Here is a 19,711-nt window from a genome sequence, read left to right on the forward strand (position 1 = left end):
AGTTGACACTTGTGCTAGAGAGGTAGATTTGAGTGTCATCAGCATATAGGTAGTACTTGGATTTTATGAGTTGTCTCAGGCCAAAGGTATAAATGGAGACAAGTATGGGTCCCAAGACAGATCCTTGAAGGACACCAACAGAGAGAGTGCGGGATGAGGAGGCAAATGGGAGTTACAAAATATGTGATTAGTCAGGTATGAGGATATCATGAAGAGGGCACAAGCTTTGATGCCAAGGGAAGAAGGATCTATAGCAGGAGGATTGTTCAGCAGCGCTGAAGACAAAGGAGTGGCCTTGGAAAAGGAGTATAGAATATTGTCTGTTGGTTTTGGCAATCAGTAGGTCATTTATAACTTTGGCTAGGGCAGTCTCAATGGATTGATGGGGATGGAAGTAGATTTTTAAAGAGTGTGTTGGATGAGAGGTGGGAGGAAAGATCTTTGTGGACATGCTTTTCTAGGAGTCTTGAGACAAAAAGGGAGTAGTGATATATAGTGATAGATGGATGTAGTGGTTGGGCCATAGGATGGCTTTTACAAGATGGATGCGATGGTTGCATTCTTGAAAGAGGAAAAGAACACACCAGAGTTTAATGATGAGTTCAAAAGATATGTTAGGGCTGGGATAAGTATGGTGGTAAGATTGGTGAATGAGGTGGGATAGGATAGTGTCAAGCGCAGAAGTGGTGAATTGTAATTTGGAGCAAGCTTTTGTTCTGTAATGGTGAGAAAGAAGGTTGTGGGTGATAGGCATCTGTCTGTTGTGTAGAAAGGTTCTTGTAGTTAACATTTAAGCTTTCTCTGATGTGTTTAATCTTGTTTTTGAACTGTGAGGCAGCGTCTTGAGCTGAAAGGAGGGAGGTAGAAGGAGGCAATGGTGGACAGAGGAGGGAATTAAGTGTTGAATACCAGTTTTTTGGGGTTTGTTGAGCCACAGTTGTCTATTGATTTGTCATAACCTGTTATGCACTAGATGGGTAATTGAGTCAATAACTGATTCATGTGTGGCATTGTAGAAAATGATGGTTGTGTCGGGGAATGAAGATATGGTGGAGATTGGTAGAAGAGAGTCAGAGTGTGTGTGAATGTCTAGGTGTGAACGGTTTCTGCGGGACGGAGTGCTAAAAGCTGGACTTGGGCGTCAGTTGAAGAGAACAAGGATGAGAATGTGAGTAGAAGGTGGGCAGAAAGGGGGAGAAGTGAGGTTATAAAGATAGATAGGGAACACAGGTATCCAGTGTACGTGCATCTATATTAGTGGTTGTATAGGACTTTTATGGGAGACCAAAGGAAAAAGCAAGTGACAAGAATTTGGTGGCTGCTGACAGGTGGATGTCAATGGGGGTATTTAAATCACCCATGATGACAATGGCAATGTCAGCAGAAGAAAGCGTAGAAGCCATTTGGTGAAGTGATTGATAAAGCATAAGGCTACTGTGACAAATCCGTTATCAGATCCAAAATGGCACTGATGAAAACTATTGATTTCAAGGCCAAGTTCATTCTTTGTGTATTTGGTGAGTTTCTTACCTCAGTATTTGTAAGTCAAAACCAAAAGTGGGTGAAAAATACACAAGTGGTGCACGGATTTCTATTATACTTTTCCTTTGACTATTCCACTCCTGGTTGTCGCTTATAAATACTGAGGTAAAAAACTCGCCAACTACTGAACATGTGCACATGGCCTAACAAGGTCCATTAGGTTTTCTTCCAGTGTCTGGTATTTTTGTTGTCAATTTGCTGCCAATTGGAAAGCTTGATGGAAATCTCAAACACATCTTAATGGATACCCTAACCTTAATTTAGATTTTCTAGGTTTGTGTAGAAATATCAACAGTTCTTACACCAAAATACATTTTTAAATAATAATTTTGCATTTATTATGATTTTTAAATAAAAACAGTAAATCTATATCTCCCCTGCAGTGCTCCAAACCAAAGTTACGGGTTCCTTGTTCTGCAATCCATGACATCCGAAAATGCACCCGCCTGGAGATGCCAGACAATGTTAACACATTTGTGCTAAAGGTAAGCACCATTCCGAGAAGCACAACAGGCAGATATTGTGGCCTCATACATGGCGTAGTCGAAAGCACCTTGTCGATAACTGCCGCTATGACGGGAGCTTTCTGTATACTGTCGCTTTCATTTAGAACAGTCAACAATCTAGTGTAAATATTTTCTTAAGTTAAAATGTAATAATAGAAATGTTTTATTTAGTTACTAAGAAAATATCATTTGGCTCCTACATGTTAAGATTTAGGAGCCAAAAGTGCCTAAGTTATATTTTTTTTAGCCTGGAGCCCGGGCAAACATTCACATCAAGAATTATTACCAATGGAAGTGAAAGTTGGAAAGCGATTGGCTGCTATTGAAGACATCTTCCCTTCTGCAGTAGATTATATTGTGAAGGCCCAGAGTTCTTTGACAATGAACTCGTATAAAATATTTTCTTTTTCTTATAGTATGTGACTATAACCATTTCTTATAATTCTTGCTAATTGCCCTCCATGCCTGGTGTTTGTTATGCTCCCTGGTACAAGGAAAGAACATTTTCACCTTTGCTTCTTTCTCTCAATCCTTTGGTTCCAATTCATCATACTGCATACGAAAAGTGGAAGGAAAGAGTTATGATTATTATAGTTAATGATCAGTTAGTTTTAATGTCTTATATCTACTTTTACATTTATTATTATTATTTATTTATTATTATATTTATTATTTATTTATAACATTTACACATAAAAGTAATGTTGTCCGGACTTTCCGATATCGATAGATTTGACCAACAGTCTAATGTGTATTGGAGCCACAGGCAGATGAGTTCAGACTGTCAGACCTTTTGTTGTAGCTGACATAAGCCCCTGCCACAGATATCTGGCACTGGCTTTGTCATAGAGATCACAGGAACACTTAGCAGAGTGGGCGCTCATGTATAATGGAGAGATAGCCGCCGGACAAATGATGAACCAATGTATTGTTCTGCCAACTACCATCTAAGGTTTATGGTGGGTATAACCTATACATAAAATAAGTAATCAATATCAGATTGGTGAAGGTCAGACACCCCCACTGATCAGCTCTTTCAGTAGCCAGATGTACACATTGTTCTGAGCTGTACACCACGTCTATTCTCTACGATGGGAGCTGATCTGCATTCACTACCCACCATCTTAGTAAGCACGGTGGTGTTTCAGGCTAAAAAACAACTCAATCCATAACCTTTAGCTTATTACAGACCTGACCATATCTTACTGAGGTTTAGAAGTCTGGAGTGGGGACAGGAGGAGTAATGGTGGGAGCACACTATTCACAGAGCTTTCTGCCGCCTCAGCAGGAAGCTAGATGAATGATGTGAACAGTCTGATCGCTCACAGCCCAGCTGCAAGTCTGCTATTACATCCTGGAGTAGAAAACGCCCCGGGCGTAAAAACACTATAGATGGAGTTTAGGTTCTGCAATGGCAAGAATAAGGATGTATTAAGCCAAAAGTCAGAGTCTGGATTTAGACTAGAGAATGCACTGCTGATTTGGAGATTAAAAATAAGGAGATTTAGCAAGATCTGATCTGTTCCTTCATTCTCCTCTAACTCCCTCTTTAAATAACTTTGTGTTTTGAAGTAGCTATCATGTGCATTACTGTTTTCCATGTTTATATTGTGATAAGACATGAATAAAATAAGATCTGTGTTAGGGTACCGTCACACAGTGGCATTTTCATCGCTACGACGGCACGATTCGTGACGTTCTAGCGATATAGTTACGATCTCGCAGTGTCTGACACGCTACTGCGATCAGGGACCCTGCTGAGAATCGTACGTCGTAGCAGATCGTTTGAAACTTTCTTTCGTCGCTGGATCTCCCGCTGTCATCGCTGGATCGTTGTGTGTGTGACAGCAATCCAGCGATGCGATCGCTTGTAACCAGGGTAAACATCGGGTTACTAAGCGCAGGGCCGCGCTTAGTAACCCGATGTTTACCGTGGTTACCAGCGTAAAAGTAAAAAAAAAAAAAACGTACATACTCACCATCTGATGTCCGTCAGGTCCCTTGCCGTCCGCTTCCCGCTCTGACTGTCTGCCGGCCGGAAAGTGAGAGCAGATCACAGCGGTGACGTCGCCGCTGTGATCTGCTTTCACTTTACGGCGGCACTCAGTCAGAGCGGGAAGCAGACGGCAAGGGACCTGACGGACATCAGATGGTGAGTATGTACGGTTTGTTTTTTTTTACTTTTACGCTGGTAACCACGGTAAACATCGGGTTACTAAGCGCGGCCCTGCGCTTAGTAACCCGATGTTTACCCTGGTTACCAGCGAACCTCGGCATCGTTGGTCGCTGGAGAGCGGTCTGTGTGACAGCTCCCCAGCGACCACACAACGACTTACCAACGATCACGGCCAGGTCGTATCGCAGGTCGTGATCGTTGGTAAATCGTATAGTGAGACGGTACCCTTAATGTATTGTTTTAGCCAGCACTGAGAACATAGGTAAAAAATGTACAAGGAGAGATAGCCGCTGGACGAACGATGAGCCGTTCATAGTTGAGTCATTAATACTTTTGAGTCATTAGTATGTGTCAGAGAATGCTCAGCTTTGTAACAGTATTGGTATTAAAATGTAAAACAGTCTGGTTATATTGTGAAATCTCTCTACAATGGTAGGCCATATCCACACTAGCAGATTTGGTGTGCACTGAGCACTTCGTAAGGGATTATGGTTTTTATACATGAATACTGGATTTAGACATGCTCCATGACTTTTCCATCTACTTCACTTAAATGATGGAGTTTTGAACTCCCTTCCGTCAGTGTCCTGTTTTGAGGGATACAAAGCATACTCACTGATGGAAAATGTGGTCCAAATGTTCATCCCTTCAAGTGTTATCCACATTTAGCAATGCATGTCCTGAAATGCACATCATCGTTTAAGAGTGTCGTTCTATCGGTTGTTGCATGCAGACAAAAGCTGCACCCACCTCTAAGGGCAAATTAAAGCCCAATTTGTGGTAACGATCCACATCCAGCAGATGCCTACTGGACTATTCCCTTACTACACGGACTCAACTAACACGGGATATGCACGTTCACCAATTAGGCAACAAATGATGACAAATACCGTACCTATGAAAAGAAAGATAGAGCCATGCAACTAATATAGGGAGCTTGTCCTAATAATATAGTACATGTAAATGACCATCTATTGGTGAAATTATGATCAGGGACAACTATTAGCTTAAAAAAACTGTCTGGTGGATTGGATATTGGTCTTTTTGTAGTGACTCATTCTTTTTAGGTAATTTGTGAGAACATAATTAAAAAATGTATAGATCCAATAGATTTTGTTCTCTAAATTATTGTGTTCCCATTTTTCTCCTCTAGGACAGGGTCTTTCATAGGACTGACCCTATGAAGGAAAATTTCCCCTCCCCCATATGACACCTTCTCTTAGTGCCTCCATATACATTGTGTTGTAATACGGTCTTTAACAATAACTTATTCAATATAGTGTCAAAATAATATTCACTTAATAATGCATGTACAACACTACTACCACAATTCTCAAAGCTCCATAAAAAATGTTATACAATTTAAAAAAAAACAAAAAAACCTGCTTAACAATTAATATTTATGATGGTGAAATGCCTTGGGTGCAAGGTCTTCTTTGTTTTTCCCTTCAGCCCAATGGCAGCTTGTATGCCCTGTGCACATGTTGCATGCCCCAATATCCAGCCATGGCCTTGTGTTTCCTGTTCACTTTATATTGCCTACTTGTTAAAGGATAATCCTTCTAAATTCCAGGAACTTTCCTCCATCCACATTGTTCTTCAGGCATATACATGTCACCACATACACCACACCTTTTCTAAAGCAGTTCATGAAATCATGGATGTGTAGCAGTTTCAGATGGAAGCTCTCATTGACAATGTTGCCCTCTTCATATATTGCTGTACTTTCTAAAATGTATCCACATACTAGTCCAATTCTCCATTTCCTTAGTAAAAACATGCATTTGTCTCACCATTCCTGAAAGAGATAAGCATACTTGAGGACACAAGTGAACCCTCATTGCGGTACCTAGTTGTAGTTTTTAGAATTAAGAGGAAATACTTGGAAGCGATGAAGGTTGCAATTTAGAGGGTTTTTTTTACCCTGACTGACATGTGATCGGGGAAAGGGGTGCATAACCTTTTTTGGTCCAAGCTCCAAATTCAGGCTTTTGTAAATAACTAGCAAGTTCAATTACTTTCAGTTTGAGGTGTATCCAAACCAATTTTTACTTGACTAGGCAAACCCTTTAAAGCTAAATATTGTCCCACTCAGGACCCCTCCTTTCTTAAGGAGGTATGAAATTCTGTTGTATGAACACTAAGCACCAAAGTGTTATAGTTGTCTCCAACCTGTGCCTCTCGCAGAAACTCCGTGCATACCTTTTTCAATAGATTTCAATAGTATAAATTAACTTCCTTACTGAGAGACTTGTTTCTCAACAAAATATTGGCTGCCTACAAAATCCACCACTTCTCTACTCCCATGTCATCAGCTTTTGTCAGCCTGCCACACATCATGTTGCATTGCATGTTCCCGATTCTAATGAATAACCATTTATGTAATTGGTCCGCCAGGTGGAGGTGCTGGGTCCGCCTGTACAGGCGTCGTTATTACATAATGGCTCTCAAAGAACAGATCATATGGACAAGGGTTGTCTTGGTGAGACAACCCATTTAAGGCATATTGTTGGCTGCTGGAAAGCCTTTGTTTTTGACTAGTTTCTATTGTAAGTACAAACTAGATACAATTGACAATGGACAGTAATTGTACCGGTTCATGAGTGAAAACATCTGTTTTGTCTAACCAAAATAGCGAACGTCTGTCGCAATAGCCTTCCAATGTGTGTACTAACAGCCCTAAGGAGAATAGGCAGTCCTTACATGACAGAATGTGTTCTCACACACTGATATAGATAGCCCTTTTAGATGTGGATAAGCACATTTCAAAGGAAGCCTTTGTGGGTTTCATCCAGAATTAAGAGTGTTTTGTGATATTTATCTTTTTTCCTGTTTTTCTATATTTTTTTTGTAGGTTAATACAACTGAAGTTATTTTTGAAGTTGGAGATGACCAGCAGCTAAATTCCTGGACTTCAGAAATCAAAGAGTGCATGAACTGCGGGTAGGACATCCACTTTGTGTTTTATGGTGGGAGATTTCTTTTTTTTTTTCAACTAAACAAAACACACAAACCTTTCAGTATTGCCAGACAAGCGATATGGCCACAAAACAGAACCTCGGTGATATTAATAGACTGATGAGGTTTTGATGTCCTTCTAAAGATCCTGATACACATCTTATTGAAGAATGCAGGTTTATTTCTTTACATAGGAATGGTAGGTTTTGTTCTTCTGTTGTGCCTGTAATTGCATATTATATGTATATTTGCATAGTCTTTTATCAGCACTTTTCTTGATCTGAGCCTGAGAGGTTAGATCACCACTGGTAACAGTTGCTAATTTTTTTTTTCTACTTGTATAGTTTCATATATCTCATGAAGTTTCACTTTTAATTCCGCGCAAGAAACAGAAAATTTTATATTTGTGTGCAGATCTGTTACAGATTTTTTTTTTAACTGTCCCATTCAACATCAAATCCATGTTAACCCCTTCCTAGCCTTTCATGACTATGACGGGATGAGCTCTGTCCAGTCTCCGACCACTGAAGGGTGGAGCTCTGGAAACTGGCCAGAACAGTATGACATGCTGGTTACATGACTCATAGAAATGAATGGAAGTTATGGAAACAGCAAATCACAGGGACCTATGCTGCTTCTGTAATACAGTCATATATTTGAGCGCTATATTCATCTAACACCATTTTGCATTTTATGTACAGATAAAATCACTTGAATTACTGCACCCACAATTCAGCCGTCTTCAGAACTGTAGGGTATGTGGATGTAATAGAAAGAACTCTATTAGCCAGATCGAAGAGTCAGTCTCCCTATTAAAGAAGCACTCCTTCCATCAAAGGTTTTATCCTCTTAATATATTGCAGTCATCATAATATACAGCATTGAGTACTTACAATTGCTCATTTTGGCTTTCTACCCAGATAATTCTTCTCTTTTTTTCTGCTCTATGTAGAAACAGGAAGTCTCTTGTCCCTGCATTTACAATTCGCCTCTTCAACTCCTGACCCAGCTGCTCCCTCTTTCCTCTGCCAGTTACTTTTGCAGTGAATCATGCAGGGAAAACTGACTTCCTGTTTCTACATAGAGCTTAGAAGGATTCAGCTAGTCAGTTTTTAATCACGTGATGTCAGAGACTTAAAAGAACTGGAAAACTGAAGAATTAGCTGGGTAGAAAGGCAAAATGAGCAATTGTAAGTGCTATATAATATGATGAGTTCAATATACTGAGGACAACAAGGTTGATAGCAGGAGTGCTCCTTTAAACTCGCATCCAGCGCAAGCTTCACTTGAACATCCCACTTTTGTACAGAAGGAGGCACTGTTTTGGTGGCTTTTTCTGTGCAGCCTGGTAACATGCATTCATTATGTTATTACCTGTGTTGATTCACCTACAATGGACTTGCTGTGAGGTCACACGAGTCAGAGAATGAATGACCCTGGTTTGTTATATGACTCTTGTTAATCCAATTTACTCATTTCAAAAATGTGCGCAGAGTGTTGTGCCAAGTTCTGTTCACTTGTCTCAGATTTCAACAGGCAGTGGATATTTCAGAAAATCTGCTGCAGAAATCGGAGGCTGGATCCTCAGGTTAGCCCTTTTGTAGATCAATAAAGCTAGACAGCAGTTGTTGTCTGCTTTTTTTTTTCACGTGTTTTTATCGCGTTTTTGACTCTGCGTTTTTGTTTCTTTTTGACGTGTCATGCTTTAAATAAAGCTGCCTTGTTTTTTTATATTTCATGGTAATTGGTATTTGACAAAACTTTATTGCCATACTTAGGTGCGGATTACATGCATTAATGATGCGTTTCCGCACCTAACGGAAATCTATGGGGAAAATCTGCACAGAAGACTCCGCGTACCCACAAGAGAAACTGACATGTTGCTGATGTGAAACGCGCACCGCAGCTCAGTTTACGCTGAGTAAAATAAAGCACATGGGGCAGGAGATTTCTATAAATCCTATAGACTTTGCCGAAACTGTAATACGCTGACGCAGGAATGATACACTGCATCAAAAACCCACCAAAAGCGCATCGTGGGAACAGGGCCAAGGGTCAATAGAAGATAAGTGCATTAGTAAAGTCACTAAATCTTTTATTGAAAGATTTGATATATTCCTTAGTGATATCATAAGGCTAAATTCACACTGGGCGTTTTTTAAATACATTTTTTAATACTAATTTGAATTTGACAGGACCAGCTATGTCTATGAGATTTCAGAAATCTCATGCACGCAGCTTGTTTTTTTTGTCATCAGTATTTTGTGCTTTGCTTGTTTTTTTTTGGACATAGAGTATGTCACTCCTTTCAGAGTTTTTTCAACGTTTTTCACCCATTGTTTTGAATGGAAAAAGACACATGAAAAAAAAAAACAGCAAAACCGCCGCAAAACCTGTGTTTTTGCCGCAGCTTCTTTCCTGCCAAGCACTCGGGTTTTGCTGCAGAAAAAAAAACGCAGCAAAAGCGGCCAGTATGAACTTAGAATAAGACTGGAGAGATTGTGTTTTTCTGAGTTCTGTGTGCGGTCTGGTTATGAATTTCTGTACTGTAGAATTCTTGGACTAAATGGGACACAGACTATAAGATGGAAGTTGAAGGTCAAGGTCCGGCTGTTTTCCTTTGAGAGTACTACTCCTTGCCTCCGGTAGCTCAGATTGCAGGCAAGGGTTAAATCCGTCATGATGCATGATTTGGAGAGTCCCCTGTGGCTGGGGAGCATTGCATGTGTGATCTGCTGGGTAGGTGATAATTGCTGTTTCTAAAGCAGGAAGCAGAGGAAGTGCATGTTGACCTGTAGGGTTTGCATATGGTTCAGCCTCTAGCGCTATGCTGAAAGGCTTTTCCTGTTATTGAAATACCAAGAACTCTGTTAGCAATTAATCATTGTAAGATTTCCAGAGCTTGTCCTCCTCCAGCTCGCTTCTCCTTGCCTTGAATTTCCATGAATTACAAGTGTGTTTCCGCCGCTTTCAGCGACTCTTATTCGTAGCTTGTCTGTGACAGGTGACATCTCGTGTTTTCGGTGGCACAGGTTAAAAGGCACAGTAATAGTTTTGCTGCTCGTGTTATTTAGCCTGTATCGGTAGAAAATCTAACTATGAATGACATTTTCTTCTTACTGCTCATTCAAATGTTTGCTGCAACCTGGAGATTATACCAGCTCAAAAACAATCTCGTTAGCCATCATAGAGGCCACAATTGCAGCTCCATAAGCCAAAAACACTTTTCCAACCCTGGCAGATTTGGCTTTGAGAACGAGTTAGTTGCCTTGTGGCATCTTTTGTTGCCAACTGCAAATTTCAGCAGTGTTAAAGTACTTGACCTCAGTTTATATCTTCTTGCAATAAGGTTTCTGCTGACATATTGCTTATCTTGATTTATTCAGTTTTCCAAATTCTGTCTATAAACGAAGAATCAGTGACCATACATCAATGGAAGAAGACCATTGCAGGGCTTATTAAATCTCATTCCTTAAGTGGGTAGTCCACTGCTATGAAACTGATAATCTACCTTGGGGATAGGACATCATTACCAGATAAGTGGGGGACTGTCGGGACCACACTCAGTCGGAGCAGCCTTTGGAAGTGGGGAATCACCAGAAATAATACACAAGACACGTCTCGTATAGTATATCACTGGGAAGCCTCTGAAAGCACGCCTGCCTTCAAGGTGCTATCCCCTCTTTATATAGTTGTACAGGTAGTTTCAGTGGTTATACAAGTTTTGCTTGTTTAAACAAAGAGAGAGAAGAGAAGACAAAAAAAACAGTTTCGGCTATGTGATAGTTTCACAACAGACAAAACAGTACAGTTTCGCCTAAGTGGCAGTTTCACAAACAAAAAATAGGATTTCACACTATAGCTAAAATGTCCTTGAATGGACAGGTCAATATTGATCACAAATTCTTTTTGGTTCATTGAGGTAACCATTTTTGTTCCGCTCTTCACAATCCCCCCTTTGACATATTCCATTCAAAACCTTGTCATATAGACGATTATTTTAGTCATTCTTTTTGTGATATTACAAAAAAAAACTTTATATTCTCGCATCCATTACACAAAATTTATTTGTGCATACCGAGATACCCTTGAGTACAACCTTGAATAATACATATATAATTACAATAACTATAACTGTATGTATTAGGCTTTGCATAATCCCGGTAACCCACCCACCGATCCCCCTGAACCAATTGGCCGGGTTAAGAAAAGAAAAGGTATCTGACCACCAGCTATCCTTATTTTGGTCATTGTCTTTGTCATACTGATCCCTGAGTCGTTGTACGTCTTCTAATTTAAATCTCATACTCATAGTACTATTCGGGTCTATATAATGACAGCAGGTGGGTCCGATGATTTGACACATACCCCCTTGTGAGGCAGTTAGGTAATCCAATACCAGGGTATGTTGGTTAGTGACTATTATAAGCTGATTCTGTACAGCTATACTAGTATTTAATGTGTCCAATATATCCCAAATCTGGTCATCTAGATAATCCGTGGCTCTAACTAATTTATCCCACATCTGTGTTAACATAGGATAAATAAAAATGGTACTAGCAATTTTGTTGGGAATTCCCATTTGTACTATATGTGGCCTCCCCGAGGGACGTGGTGAGTTATCTGCAGCTCTTTTATACAGTGTGTGCTTGGGCACGGCTTGCATATTCACTTGTTTGTTCGAAATTATGAAAGTAGCCGGGGTTAGGCGTCCTAATGTACAAGTACCCTTTATACCTACGGGAAGCCATTTATATGCTCCTTCTCCGCATATCCAAAATGTACCCTCAGGCAGATCCCACAAAGCTGAGTGCTGCAATACCAATCTGTGAGCCAAATCCACAAAACTAGATACATTCTGAAGCATACACCAAGAGGGTTTTTGTCCCAAGGGGCTACAGTACCCGGCTGCGGGATTCCCACATACATGCATTCCGTTGACATACTCATCGGATTCATTACAAACCAGGTTGGTTGTTGGCCAGGTTGTCTGAACAATTAGGCCAAGCGAATATTTCTTCAGCTGACACGGGAACTGCTAGAAAAGGTATATTTGTGGCTGATACTGGTGAATGGGTACAGATCCAACAATCTGCCAGGGGTTGCGTATTATTTAACAAATCATGCACTAATTTTCTATGATGTTGTACGAATCTATTGTTCAAAGGGGCTAGAGAATTCAATCTTTCCCATGCCTCCGTTGAGGTTAACATTATTAACATCAATATCATGAGTCTTATACTGCTTTTTTGCAATGGCTTGCATGTATCCATGATGCCTTTCCTTCAAGCTTGACTGCTGTTGGAGTTGTTAACAGGACTTGGAAAGGTCCGTCAAATCTCGGTTCCAGAGTCTTTCTGGTGTGTCTTTTCACGTAGACTTGATCACCAGGTTCCAACTTGTGGCCTCCTTCGAGATTTTCTGGATCTGGAAGGGAAGCAAAAACTTGCGAATGCACTTTAGTTAAACGTTTTTGTAATTCTTGTACATAAGCAGTTAAAGTCTCAGTATTCAACATCAGTTGTTGTGGAAAATAACAACCCAAATTTGCTGCTCTACCAAAAAGAATCTCATGTGGTGACAGCTTAGCCTTCCCCCTTGGGGCGTTTCGGATGGAATACAGGGCAAGTGGTAGACACTCGGTCCAAGGCTTTCCTGTTTCTGCCATGGCCTTCTGGATTTTTAATTTTATTGTTCCATTTAATCTTTCCACTTTACCTGAACTCTGTGGGTGATACGGAGTGTGAAACTGGTTTTCTACTCCCAACATTTTCATAACATTCTGGAATATTTCTCCAGTAAAATGGGTACCCCTATCTGACTCGATCACCTCAGGCATGCCGTAACGGGGTATCAGTTCATGTGCTATTTTAATGGCAGTAGTTTTTGCTGAGGCTTTACGAACTGGATAAGCCTCTGGCCACCCTGAGAACATGTCCACACACACAAGCACATATTCGTATCCATTGTACCTAGGAAGCTGGATGTAGTCGATCTGGAGTCTTTGAAAGGGATACAGTGGTCTTACATGATGCTTGGTTGGGGTTTTAATGGTCTGACCTGGATTGTGTGCCAGGCATATAGCGCATGCAGCACACATGTTCCGAGCGAAATTACCAAAGCCTGGAGCCAACCACCTTTCTTTTACCTTGAGCGTCATACCGTTTGCCGATACATGCGTAGGTAGGTGGAGGTCACTCGCCACTGCGGGGTACCAGGCTCTGGGTAAACACAACAAAGTTCCTTTTTTCCATAATCCTTGCTGATCTTCTGCCCCTTTTTTCTGCCACTGCCCTCGTTCTTCGTCGTCTACCTGTTTCTGAGCTTCCTTCAATCTCTCCTCATCATCTTCAGAGCTATCTAGTGTGTGGGCATGATGTAAGGGTTTACGTGCTGCCTGTTTTGCTGCTTTGTCGGCTTTATCGTTACCCCTGGCTTCCTCGGTGTCGAGTCTCACATGTGCAGCTACCTTTATCACCGCTATTTCTTTAGTTTCTTGTGCTGCCTCCAGAATCTGTCTAATGAGGGAGGCATGTTTAACAGGTTGGCCTGAAGCAGTCATATAACCTCTGGCTCTCCATATTACGCCAAAATCGAAAATAATGCCATGTGCATATCTAGAATCAGTGTATATGTTTGCTGTCAGATCTTTGGCTATTTTTAGAGCTTCAACTAATGCCGTAAGTTCTGCTTCTTGTGCAGACTGATTAGCAGGGAGAGGTTCTGCTTTCAGCACTTCATGCTGAGTTACTACCGCATAACCTGTATGAAATTGTCCATTCATATCTGCATATCTACTGCCATCTATGAAAAGTTCAAATGTAGCATTACAGAGTGGCTTGTCACGTACATTACGTAAGCCCTGAGTCTCTTGTTCCATTAATTGTACACAATCATGCATTGACTCTGATGGGTCAAAGGAGTTGGAGAGTGCAGTTTCCTCAGGTATGGTTTAAAATGGAGGATGTTGCTCCCGTATCTATCAGAAAAGGTACATTTTTACCCTCAACCACAACTTGTATTATTGGTCTTCTAGAAGGAAGAGAGACCTGCATTACCTTCAGTCATTCTGAGCTGTCTGTTTGATCAGGCGCTGGGTTATTTATCCTATTTTTGGGTACAAAGGTTCCTGAATCTATATCTGCTTTTCTCTTCCTACATTCCCTTTGGAAATGTCCTGGCTTCTTACAGTAATGACAAGTAAACTTTTGATTAGCAGAGCCAGTATTAGCCTGTGCAATTCTTACTGGCTTAGAATTTTCTCTTAAGTCCATTTCTATCCCTACAGCTTTCTGTCTAGCCAGGTGTGGGTCTTCCAAGGTTCTCCAATCAGGGGTTGCGGCCTTAAGCTTTTCCTTCACTTTTGGAGACAATCCATCTATAAAGGTTTTTGTAACTAACCTCATCATTCCTGAAGCGGTTAGATCCATGCCTTCATCTCTGAAATTATTTTCTACACTTAGATAATATTCGTCTACCGATTGTCCAGATTTCTGAGCCACCACTCCCGTTGTTCCTCTCTGCCTCTGTTTTTCCCTCATGAAAACCATTAAGTGATCTACAAATTGCGTACCTGATTCTATCGTTTGTAAGGCACCATCTCCTGCCTGGGGCCTATGTACCTGTAGATTTGCTAATAGCTCCTGGAAGAGTCCAGGAGTCATTTTCATTCTACATAATTCTTCTCCATCTGCCCAAACTCCAGCGTGAGTCTGCATAATTTGCTGTATATATTGTGCAAATCTAACTGGACACTGGGTGGGATCTGGTGCGTTATGCAAGAGAGACATGCCTTCAGCGGGGGACCAAGGGAAATATTGTCGAGTTTGGTGATATCTAGTTCCCATTACTCCGTCAGCACCAGGTTCCCTAAAGGGTCTTGGTACTACCCTAACAGGGGCAAGTACAGCGCCATGTCTAGGTGTACCACAGGCTAGGCAATCATTTCTCCAGTCTGGATTTTGTTGTCCACAGTGCGGACATACCCATCCTCCTGGTCCGGCTAAACTTTGAGGTGGTGTTTGGAGAAAAGATGGGGCATGTGGGTTAAGGTATGGGGGTGGGGTGTTCTTATATTCCACATTTTGTTTTTCTCCATAGCCTGCGGGTCTAATACACCACTTTTTATTCTGTTGATTATATGTCCATCCCTCTTTTTCTGCTACCCTAGAGACATCAATCAACGCTTGGATCTGATCTATCCATTTCTTGTCTCTGATTATGCCTTTTTTTTTTCCTGAATTCCTTCCCATTTTTTCCTACTAAAGGCTTCTGCCTTAGTAACTCCAAACTTACTAAAAATCTTTCTCAGCCCCTTAGTGGCATCTTCACCACTTCTCTCCTTTATGATAGTATAGATATCTAATTCTTCTGGTTCCGACTTTGTTTGCTTATTCCCCATTTTCTTATCCTGAGCTTTTTTCTTTTCTTGCCCTAGGTGGCGTTTGGGTATGAGAATACCTCGTTACCTTCTTCCTAAGGAGCTAGGATGTTTAACGGCTTCTGCGTACCGTGTTGATGTAAGAAAATCCTGATTCCTACACCTATAGCAAACAACACAAATGCAACCAGACAGAGGATCAAAATACAACGTATCTTGTCCCAGGCTAATTTATCTGTCCTGGGCTCATACTATCATACACTTATCCGTCACCAGGTTTTCGTCAAAGACAGGATCAGAGATTGAACATAGGCGCGGAGGTCTCCCCGAAAGGACGCAACCACGTTGCCCAGTGGGACAGTCACTTCTTCTGTTTCAACACCCTGGGCGGCTTATAGGGCTATTCCCAACTTCCACACACCTTCTATTCACATTCACTCTCATTCAATGCCGTACTCCGTGAGGTGGTCAATTCCTAAGTAGTTCAAGAACCCGAGCTATAGGTATCCTCCTCTACTAGAACTACCCACTAAAGGACACGACACAGAAAATCTTACGGACAGTGCAGGGCAGATATAAGAGATCTAACAGTGTCTCTTACCTGGCCAGGTTTTTATTCATCTGCCGTCCATTATCCCAGATTCTCTTTTCGTTCGTATTCTGCCGGTGTTCTTGAAGGAGTACACAGACCTCGGGTCCCTGTTCAGGCGCCAGGAAATGTCGGGACCACACTCAGTCGGAGCAGCCTTTGGAAGTGGGGAATCACCAGAAATAATACACAAGACACGTCTCGTATAGTATATCACTGGGAAGCCTCTGAAAGCACGCCTGCCTTCAAGGTGCTATCCCCTCTTTATATAGTTGTACAGGTAGTTTCAGTGGTTATATAAGTTTTGCTTGTTTAAACAAAGAGAGAGAAGAGAAGACAAAAAAAACAGTTTCGGCTATGTGATAGTTTCACAACAGACAAAACAGTACAGTTTCGCCTAAGTGGCAGTTTCACAAACAAAAAATAGGATTTCACACTATAGCTAAAATGTCCTTGAATGGACAGGTCAATATTGATCACAAATTCTTTTTGGTTCATTGAGGTAACCATTTTTGTTCCGCTCTTCACAGGGACTAAGGCTACTTTCACACTTCCGTCGGTACGGGGCCGTCGCAAACCGTCAGCCCGACGTACCGACGGACGTTGTGCTACATTTAGCACAACGTGGGCAGAGGATGCAGTTTTACAACGCATCCGTTGCCCATTGTGATGAGCAGGAAGGAGGGGGCGGAGTTCCGGCCACGCATGCGCAGTCGGAAATGGCGGACACGTCGCACAAAAAAAGTTACATTGAACTTTTTGTTGTGCGTCGCGTCCGCCAAAACACGACAGATCCGTCGCACGACGGATGTGACGTGTGCCCATCCGTCACTAATACAAGTCTGTGGGCAAAGCACATTTGCAGGATCCGTTTTTATCCCATAACGACGGATTGCGACGGAGGACAAAAGACAGAAGTGTGAAAGTAGCCTTACACCCAGCACCTCTAACCACTCACCCGCTATCAGCAGAGGCGGATGTGAGCAGTGTGTAGAGCAGGACATCACAGGTCCGTCATACCATTTATTGGCCACTGCCTGGTACTGCAGATCAGCGACTAGTCATTTGAGTACCCGACACTGGCACCTAAACATTGGGACAGAGCTGTCGTGTTCCTCTCCATATACTGTTCACATGGAGCTGGTGACAGCTGATCAGTTAGGGGTTCTGGATGTCAGTACCCCACTGATCTGATATTGTTCACCTAGCAACGTAAAATAGTTTAGCAACCCATTTAAAAGTGGAAAATCAATTATCAATGTAATGGTCTGCAAGTATAGGTATAGGATTACTGGCTAATAGTCAGAGCCTATCTTAAAGGGGTTATCCAGTCTCGCAAGAAAAGTCTCCAGACACTCTGTCTGAACTGCTAATCTTCAGGAGCACACTGCCCCCTGGCAAACAGGAAGCTATGAGGCAGAGGAAAGGTGTGCTCTTCAAGACAGAAAATTTGAACAACACTTTCAAATTAGGCTACTTTCACACTTCCGTCTTATGGCGTACGTCGCAATGCGTCATTTTGGAGAAAAACGCATCCTGCAAAGTTGCCCACAGGATGCGTTTTTTCTCTATAGACTTGCATTAGCGACGCATTGCGACGTATGGCCACACGTCGCATCCATCGTGCGATGGATGCGTCGTGTTTTGGCGGCCGCGACGCACAAAAAACGTTCAATGTAACGTTTTTTTGTCCGTCGGTTCCGCCCCCTCCTCCCCGCTCATCACACTGGGCAGCGGATGCGTCGTAAGACTGCATCCGCTGTCCACGTTGTGCTAAATTTAGCACAACGTCCGTCGGGCCGACGGTTTGCAACGGCCCCGTACGGACGGAAGTGTGAAAGTAGACTTAGTGGAAAACCCCTGCTATTATGAGTACGTTCCCATGATCAGTCAGTGTTTATTCAGGTTTTCACGCAACTCAATTTCCACACCTCAGCTCAGTTGCATTTTTTCTTGTGTTTTTGATGCCTGCGTTTTCGACGTCTGCATTTTTGTCTCTCTTTGGTATGTTAGATTAGATGTGCAAAGATATAGATAGATACATATGAGGTAGATAGATAGAAATCTGTGAGATATATAATTATTGCCGTGCGTGTGTAGTTTACTGTACATGTATTAACTTAATAGGTAAATGAAAAAAAATGACGTAGGGTTCCCCCTATTTTTGATAACCAGCAAAGGTATAGCAGACAGATGTGGGCTTATATTATCAGGCATTGGTTATTTGGCCCTTCCCAATTTAAAAATACCAGCCCTCAGCCACCGAAGAACTGGCACCTTAAATTAGATGCGCCAATAATTCTGGTGTTTTGCCCGGCTCTTCCTGATTGCCCTGGTGCAGTGGTAATTGAGTTAATGGCAGTTGGGGTTGATGACAACTGTAATTAGTCAAAAATCACAGCTGCCATCAACCCAGGGGTTTGTAATGGAAAGGTGTCTATCAGACACCCTCATTACTAACCCGGTAATAAAAAATATAAACACACACCCAGAAAAAAAACACTATTTAATAAAGACTCCCCCACACTATCCCTCATTCACCAATTTGTTGGAAGAAAAAATCCCATGCAGGTCCACTGTAATCCAACGAATCCGAAGTTGTCTTGAAAAGTATTCCTGAAAAACAGAAAAAGCAGAAATAAAAAAAACAATAGACAGTCCCTCATACACCCATTCATTACCCAAAACCCATGGAACTCCGACGTAGTCCACGTTCCTGCTAACGACAGACATAATGACAATTCTCATCAGCATGGCCATCAGCATGAGCGCAGTGACACTAATAAAGCTGATGAGAGGTGGGCAAAGCGCCAGAATTGGTGCATCTCATGTGATGTGCAAATTCTGGGGTGGCTGCGGGCTGGTATTATTAGGCTGGGAAGGGAACAATGACCATGGACCTTCCCAGCCTGATAATATAAGCCTGTCTGCTTTACCTTGGTTGGTTATCAAAAATAGGGGGGAACCACACATTTTTTTTATTATTTATTAAGTTAAATCAGGCTGAAAATACCTGCGTAAACGCACTTACAATGCATGTGTTTTTTTTTAACTAATGCAAGTCTGAAATTCCTCACATAAGACTGGCCGATCCCGCAAGAGAAAATGATTTAATGCAGCATAAAAAGAAGCACAGTGGGCATGAGCTTTTTATTAATCCCATCCACTGGGGTTGTACTGTACAACGCAGCATTTTGGAGTCCAGGTTTGCTAGTATTACTGACTGTGGGCATGTTGCCTTAGGCCGGGGTCACACTAGACCGTAATACGGACTAGTGTAATGTGAGAAAAAATCGCATAGCGCTCGACCTAATGTTAATCTATGGGGCAGCTCCCATCATCCGATATTTTCTCGGCCGTATTCACGATCCGAGTGAAATCGCAGCATGCTGCGATTGTCAGCGTATCTCAGCCGATAATCGCCAATGCAAGTCTATGGGTGCGAGAAAAAATCGGATTCCACACGGACCAGCAGTGTGACTTGCGAGAAATACGCAGCGGTGTTCTATAGAAAAGCCGGTAATTCAATTGCCGGCTTTTTCTTTCTCCTTCACAAACCC

General features: G+C 41.8%; 1 protein-coding gene across 2 annotated transcripts in view; it reads left to right on the forward strand.

Moving 5' to 3' along the window:
* Positions 1–19,711, forward strand: part of SH2B3 (SH2B adaptor protein 3) — a 309,724-nt gene that overhangs the window by 232,380 nt on the left and 57,633 nt on the right. For both annotated transcript variants that reach the window (XM_077292566.1, XM_077292573.1), the window contains exons 4-5: positions 1,926–2,027; positions 7,079–7,167. In XM_077292566.1, coding sequence (XP_077148681.1) covers positions 1,926–2,027; positions 7,079–7,167 — 191 coding nt within the window. The remainder of the gene's footprint in view (positions 1–1,925; positions 2,028–7,078; positions 7,168–19,711) is intronic.

Source organism: Ranitomeya variabilis, chromosome 1 (genome assembly GCF_051348905.1).
Source record: "Ranitomeya variabilis isolate aRanVar5 chromosome 1, aRanVar5.hap1, whole genome shotgun sequence".
Lineage (NCBI taxonomy): Eukaryota > Metazoa > Chordata > Amphibia > Anura > Dendrobatidae > Ranitomeya > Ranitomeya variabilis.